General features: G+C 27.7%; 2 protein-coding genes across 5 annotated transcripts; one reads left to right on the forward strand and one right to left on the reverse strand.

The window, feature by feature from the left end:
- Nucleotides 1-333: 333 nt before the first annotated feature.
- LOC129613531 (serine/threonine-protein kinase rio1) lies at nt 334-2195 on the reverse strand. Its single transcript, XM_055527638.1, has 3 exons — nt 2063-2195; nt 798-2006; nt 334-741 (listed from the first exon to the last, which is right to left on the reverse strand). The coding sequence occupies exons 1-3, from the start codon at nt 2090-2092 to the stop codon at nt 403-405; spliced, it is 1578 nt and encodes a 525-aa protein (XP_055383613.1). The 5' UTR covers nt 2093-2195; the 3' UTR covers nt 334-402.
- Nucleotides 2196-3092: 897 nt separating this feature from the next.
- LOC129613505 (neuronal membrane glycoprotein M6-a) lies at nt 3093-7436 on the forward strand. 4 transcript variants are annotated; one of them, XM_055527608.1, is made up of 6 exons: nt 3093-3232; nt 5223-5530; nt 6284-6443; nt 6502-6661; nt 6720-6864; nt 6956-7436. In XM_055527608.1, the coding sequence occupies exons 2-6, from the start codon at nt 5290-5292 to the stop codon at nt 7231-7233; spliced, it is 984 nt and encodes a 327-aa protein (XP_055383583.1). In that variant the 5' UTR covers nt 3093-3232; nt 5223-5289; the 3' UTR covers nt 7234-7436. The 4 variants fall into 4 exon arrangements, with proteins under 4 accessions (XP_055383583.1, XP_055383585.1, XP_055383586.1 ...); XM_055527610.1 differs by having other exon boundaries at nt 5262-5530; XM_055527611.1 differs by having other exon boundaries at nt 5306-5530.
- Nucleotides 7437-7654: the final 218 nt, after the last annotated feature.

Consider the following 7654-nt stretch of genomic DNA (forward strand, 5'->3'; position numbering starts at 1 on the left):
AGATTTTGTTTTATTTATTTTTATTACAAAATTGAATTTTTTTGGTTTTGTTATTATATTTTGTTGTTTTTTTCAAACTTTGTTACCTTTTTTAAAAAAAAAAGATCACTTGTTTTATAAAACAGTTTGTCTAGTTCACTTTTTGTTTCCATACAATTTTTTCCCTCCTCAAACGACAATTCGAGTTACGACATAAATTTCTGGAACCAAAAATGTCGTATCTCGAGGACTTAGTGTAATTTTCACATGATTAGATTACACTTTGATGGTGCATCGATTACTTCCCGATTACACCCTATGACATCGCAAAACGATTCATATACATACATACATACATACATAGTTAACACCTCATTATTTGTAAGATCAAATCAATTGAATGATATAAATTATGACTTTATTTCATTTATTACTAGAGCAACTTTTACGTTTTAAATGCTTCTTTATTTTTGTCTTCCTTTTTTCTGCTTGAATTTCTTTCACCTTTTGTTTTCTTGCTTTTTTACTGTTGGGAGACTCATCCCGTGGTCGCGCGCTACTCTTGAACTTTTTCTCATTTTGACTTGTGTCATCATTATTTTCTGTTTCATCATTGTCACTTTCTAATTCACTCTGATCTGTATCACAAAATGCTGATGTGTCGCCAGACTTTGGCATGTTATTATTAGTTGATAAATTAACCATTTTATTTATTATGGATGTAATTTCAATTCCAGAATCAATATTTGCGGTAGTTTTAACCTGAAAATAACTTGAATAAGTCATGCACTTACAAACATTAAAACCGTAATACTCACCTCATCCAATCGTTTTGGAATGAAAATATTTTCAAAAACTTTTTCATCCACCTCTTTCGAAAAATTACTTTCTTTTTCTGTTTCAATATTTTTCGCTATCGCATCTAAATGTTCATTTATATTTTGAATCGTAATCAAAGGGTTTGTGATAAATTCAAATAACGCCTTAACTGTCATAGTTCCCACTCCTTTTTTTTTGAAAAAGTCGTTAATATTAATACAATCTTTTTTAAGAAACTCTAGCGCTGAAGGATGATCATGCTCAACGGATTGACTGACATCAATTATAATCAATGTACTGTTATAATATAAAATATTATATTCTGATAAATCTGCATGTACTAATTTGCACAAGTTATAAATTTTCCACATTATTACAACACAATCTCTATATAGTTCACCGAATTTATCAATGTTAACATTAATATCTTTTAATTTCGGTGCAGGCCAGCCATTTTTTCCAATAAATTCCATAACAAGAACATGACTTCGCAAAATTATAGGTTTAGGACATGGAATGTTGTTATTACATAGTCTCAATAAATTTCTCATTTCTTTTTCAGCCCAAGTTTGAACCATTTTTCTTGGATTGTGTCGACTATATCCATGACGAAATCGAAATTCACCCGTAACGTATTTGTCTCTATCCTTAAATATAAGAATAGATGTTTTATAAATTTTTATGGCATATTCCTCATCAGATTTTGTGATACAGTGGTAAACATTTGCTTCTTTTCCTGTTGATATGCAACCATTAATTTCCGTAATAATCCCACGATTCAATAGTTTAAACAATATCATTCGAGTACGGGGATCCATTACTTGTTCTGCTGTAGCTCTATCATGTTTATCTTTATTCCGAACACGATTTGTTTCTTTCTTTCGATCAAACGCTTTTAATTCATTTGCAGCTCTATTAAAATTTTCGTAGTGATCGTGGAACCCGAAATTTATTTTATCTTCAAATTGTTTAAACAATTGTCCCTTGGGCTGAAATGAAGATAGTTTTTTGCTTTCTTCTTGCTTGTTTCTTCTTTCAGATGACTTTATTTTGGACACATCTATTTTCTTTTTATTGAAATTGTCGGTTTCCTCAAAATTAACATTTTCATCAGAATAATCTGATGAAGAATCATCTCCAGAGTCATTTGCTAAATTATCTGAATAAACCTCATCATAAATTTTAACGAGAAAATCATTTCTAAAATCCTTAAAGAATAAACTGTTTACAATTTTCAATCAAATAAATTAAGGTTTAAAAATACTTCTCTTTCTACTTCACGTTTTGATCCCATAGTTTTGTATAAAAACAATATTTGCAAAATCTTCCAAATTTAACAATTTATAATATTCAATTTATCTTAATTTCAGAAATTATTAAAAAAAATAACATGTGAATAACAGCTTTAACCTTTAAGAGTAAGGATGGGGAGATGAAATGAAAATGTCAAATGTGGTAATTTTAAAGATGACAAGACCAGCCTAACGTATTTCTCCTACTTATTCTACAAAATTTACGATTTAGTTTGACGCATGACTGCCGTTCCGCTCCGATCCGAGTATTTGTATTCCTATTTGGTACTCGTACTACGGTACTCCTTCTTGCTTTATGTATTCCCTTTAAATTTTAAATTTTTTTTTGTGAACTGAACATCTTCGTAAATTTTTCGGATTATGGATATTACTTACACATAATTTTTTTTTTCCATATAAAGTCTATGCAAAAAAATGTTAAAAATTTTTTAAGGAATGCTAAATTAGACTTTATTGACGACAAAAATATGGCGCAAACTAAATTTTTTACAAATTTTCAAGGCGATTAGCTGGGTTTTTAAAGAGCACAATTTATTCCGGATATTAAGTGGAAATCCATTATTATTTCAACTATCTAAAATTTGTTGCGATTTTAGGAGGTTGAGTTGAGTAAAAATCATTCTTTACATGATTCATATTAAATGCTTAATTCGATAATAGGATCCCTTCGCCGAAATTACCGAATCGCCGATACATTTAAGAATAATTTGTATCGAAAATTTATTTCTAGACTTGTTTTGTTTTATGATACATTTGCCAAAAGAAAAATCTTTAGGGAAATTTTTTTGTGTAAAATAAATGTAAACATCTTGGTTCAAATTATATCCAACACTGTTTATGAAGTTAAATGTCAAAATTGATGCTGAACCATTTTTTCTACTGTCAGAAAGTGAAATTAAGAATCGACTTTATAAAACAAAAGGTATACAAATTTATAAAAGTTTTAATTTTTGATTATTAAAACTGTTTAATACATTTATAAATAAATAAAACTATTATATTTACATACTATATAAATCGAGCCACTTAAAATAAGGTTAAAATTCACGTTTTAGCAATATAAAACAAAAAATAAAAAAAGTGAAGCAGAAGAACAAAAGAATTATTGGCCTAAGCTATGGGTAAGTCAAAAACTAAATAATTGAATTATTCAAATAAATTTATTTTATTTTGAGTTTGAAAATTATTTTTGTAAAAACCTAATTAATAATTTGGCATGTTTTAAAAGAAAAATTAGAAAAATTTACTTGAATATAGTAAAATTTACTTAAATAAGTTTATTTAAATTAGTTCATATAATATGTAGTGTAGCAATGCAGTATTAGAGAGACTATATAAGTATGTATTTCTGTCGCTTAAAGTACTTGTCATTTATTAGGAAACTATAATACTTTGCTTTAGATATAAAATTTTGATTACTCAATATTTACCGACCGTATTGTGTATACAAATATACAATACGTATGTTAGGTGATGGCAACAAATTTTGCATATGGAGTTTTCGGTTGGAATGCACTTCTCCATTGTAAGGAAGTGTAAGTAAACTATTTTTAGCAACCTGTCGGTCTTTCGGTCTGTGTGTATCTCAAGTTCGGCTGAACCGATTTCGATGAAATTTTATATGTAAGTTTATTTCGACCATGGCACGGATTGATCAAGTTTTGGGATATATCAGGCCTCGGGAACTGCACTTTTTAGCAGGTCTGTTTTACATTTTTGACCATTTTGAAGAAAATATTCAACCAATTTACTTGAAATTTTATATATAAGCTCCGCTCGACCGTCTGCGAAACCTCATAACTTTTGGAAGAAATCAGGTGTTAGCAACTGGACGTTTACTACGGGCAATTTATACATTTTTGCGTATATAAAGATAAATAATCAACCGAATTTGAATTATTTCATTGAAATTTAATATTTGAATTCTTCGTACTAAAACAATGAACATATAATTTTTTCAATTTTTTGGAAAGATGAGGGCTCGAAAACTGATCTGCGGCCTGATTTTACAATTTTTATTATATCTACGGAACGGATTGATGGTGTTTCTTGAAATTTGGTATTTGAGTTCTAGTTGTTACCGAAATTAACTAGCGAGCTTTTCAGGGAATTCGGGTAGCACAAAGCGAAATTCTTCTAAGAGCCAAATTTACATTTTTCTAGGTATGTTAACTATTAGCTTACTAATGTCCTAAAAAGTGGAAAGAAGTATTTAACAGACATTTTTATAATATAATGTAATAATACGCATTGCGATCGGTTATGTGCTGACTATTCCAAATTTTTTCGCAATATAAAATCAATGTAGGTATATAATTCTCGAAAATTGGAATTGACTTTTTGTAAAATTACAAAACGAATACAAATCAGCAAATATGCCACTATTTTCGGTTAAAATTTGTATCAACTATTTAAAGTTTTTGCAATAACTTTTTAAGTAATATTATACCGTTATTTCCGTTGCAAAATTTAAAGTTACTATCAGAGCCGCTCATTAGAACGTGTGTATAATATGCATAGTGTGGGTCGACAAAAAAAAAAATTGAAATTATTATAGGTTGGGTATGTATATACTTGGATCTTTTCTAACTTATTAGGTATTGTTTTAAAAAATAGAAAAATCTTTAATTACTCTGATACTGCGACACTTCATGGGTAATGCATTTTCAAAGCTCGATTAATCGTTACTTTTATAGATAAGCTACATGTTACCTATACGAAATATATGTGTAATATTTGCGTATATTATTAATATTATATATGAAAACATAAAAACATGGTAAACTGCAAAGATGCAAGAAATGGTATGGATATGTATAAGACACATTATTAACTATTTTAATAGTATGTACAGTGGTTTCAGATGAATGGAACGACAACGACACACTTGTTTATGATTTATAAGTGATAAGAAAGAAGATACAGTCTTACATATGTATGTAACACACATAAATTTGTCATTTTGATAAAGAGCCTAAAACTATAAACTTTAATTCAAAAAGTGTTCAATTGTATTTTGCATTTTACTCACGACAATAATCTTGGTATTCTGTACAGATGTAGAATGATTCATTCATTTTATTTTGTTTTCGATATTTCTAATAACTTAAGCGTATGGTAGGATAACGTAGGATTTCTAAATGTTTGTAGGCAGTTTTAAAGGTTAATATATTAAATTATGTATAATATCGAAGAAGAAACTGGTAAAATGTTGAAAAATGGTGGAAGCTTTCAACGCGACAAAAGGGCTGATCTTCGTGAAGAAATATTGCTTGAAACAAATTTTGATGATGATGGAATTTTGACAAAAGCCTATGCAAATAATCCTCTACCTTCAAATAAAAGAAGAAGTATTTTTCGTTCAGATAATTCCTTGGATAGATATTCAGATCACACCCTTCACGGACTTCCTAAACAAGGTGAAGTATTTTACAACAATGAAAAATCTGTTGTTACAATTATACTTAGGCGTTATGTTTGCTATATGCTTTGTTTTGTTTCTTGTAAATAATAATAATAATAATAATATTGTCAAAAACTTCTAAGCATTTATTAAATTGAGTAACTACAAAAATATGCAAATTTATCATCCTTTAGGAAAAACTTGGTATTTTTTCATTTGGAATTTTTTGTTTACAAAATTTAAGTTTTAACATTTAATCACAATTGCACAATTCCATTCCTATGCAATTAAATCTATCTATATAAGCCCGTTTAAATGCATTAAAAAAATTTATTTTAATTATAGTCAATTATGATTAATTGATCTATATTAACTGCAATCATAAACCATTATTGACCTTTTATATATGAATTAATGTGACGCTTTGATAATCTGGCAAGAAATGTTAAAAACATAAGTAAAAATTTTAAAAAATTACATATATGTATGTGTGTGTGTATTTCAAATAATTTTTTTTTATGTTACAGAACTGATTCAATTATTTTTCTTACACATTTTTAGCCTATGTAATTATTCTTTAGGTTTAGTGTTTAAGATTTAAAATAGAGTTATATTAAACAAATATATTGTGATTATTACTTTTATGTTACACAATTATTATTATTATGTGTTTATTATGTTGCTTATTTTCAAAATGCTTTGATAGTATAAGAATAAGAGAAGCGTTTATAATTTCAAATATATTTTATAAAATGTTTTAATGAATCAGGTGAATGTTTTCAATCATTTATTACGAGGGTTCCACATGCTACCGTGATTGCAACTCTAATGTGCCTTCTTGGGGGAGGCATTTTTTGTGGAACAATGTATAGAGGGGCTACATTAACGATTATTATGTTGGATCAGGTTTTTCATATACGATTATTATGGTGAGTTTATTTTTAGCTTTTCGTTTTTTTTCTACTTAAAATTAATTGATTTGAAAAGGATTGAAGCAGTGCAAATGGTTTTTGTAATAACAGCTGCCACTATGGGTGCTCTTGGATTTCTTATCCTTTTCGTTGGATTTCTAGCAACTGGTGCAACAAGACATAAAGTTTATAGAGGAACAAAATCAAGAGTTGGAGGAAGAATATCATGTGCTGTGGTATGTAACTTAATTATAAATACATTTGTGTTAATCATTTAAAAAAATTTTTTTTTAGCTCATTGGTATAACGTATTTTTTGAATTTTATTTGGATGTTGATTTTAGCTTTTTTGATTATCGTCACTTTTATATACACAATGTTTTGGAATCTGTGTTCCAGCGTTGAAAAGTCTCGAACTTGTATTGATTTAACTCAGTTTCGTAAGTGATTAATCAAATCTATTTTTATTGTATTGACAATTCATAATTCACTTTCTTTTTTAACAAAATTTAATCTACTTATTACTTTTAGATTTTATGTTCCCCTCAAATACGAAACAAGAGGAATTGAAAATATGTGAGAACTATGAGATTAAAGCATTTTGTAAAGATTCAGTTGAGAATGCAGAAGCTATGTTTGTATTGGCGACTTTATCAGCACTTTTAGTGATTTTAAGTCTGATTCATTATTTGATGTGCTTGTCAGCTAATTATGCGCATATTAGGGATCACGAAAAATTTCAAGAATTAGATGACTTACATGTCTTAAATGAAATTGAATACAGCGCGTCATCGAAGGATAGATTCTAGGACATGGCGAAGATTATTTTTAAGAAAGAAATAAGACTATAAATTAATTTTGTACTATATTTGTTAATTAGTGCTATTAAGTCGAAACAAAAAAGATTTATCATAAATGTACCACTAAAAAATTTCTTTTAAAATATGTATTTATAAACGAAACGAACATATTTTTAATACCAAATTTTCTGCTCAATTTAGATAAATTTAAATTTCGAGTGATTTTAGCAATTTGAAATTAATTCAAATTTCAAGTAATTTATTTATTTGAGTTAAACTAAGTTAAATTTCATTTTCTATGATATTTTTTAATTAAATCTAAATTTTTGATATCTAAATTAAATCTAGGTTATCATATTCTGATAGAAAATCGTGAAAATTAATTATAATGTAATCTAATTATTATTCGCTTTTTGTAACATGTGCCAAG

This window comes from Condylostylus longicornis, unplaced genomic scaffold (genome assembly GCF_029603195.1).
Source record: "Condylostylus longicornis isolate FDR11 unplaced genomic scaffold, ASM2960319v2 ptg000084l, whole genome shotgun sequence".
Taxonomy (NCBI): Eukaryota; Metazoa; Arthropoda; class Insecta; order Diptera; family Dolichopodidae; genus Condylostylus; species Condylostylus longicornis.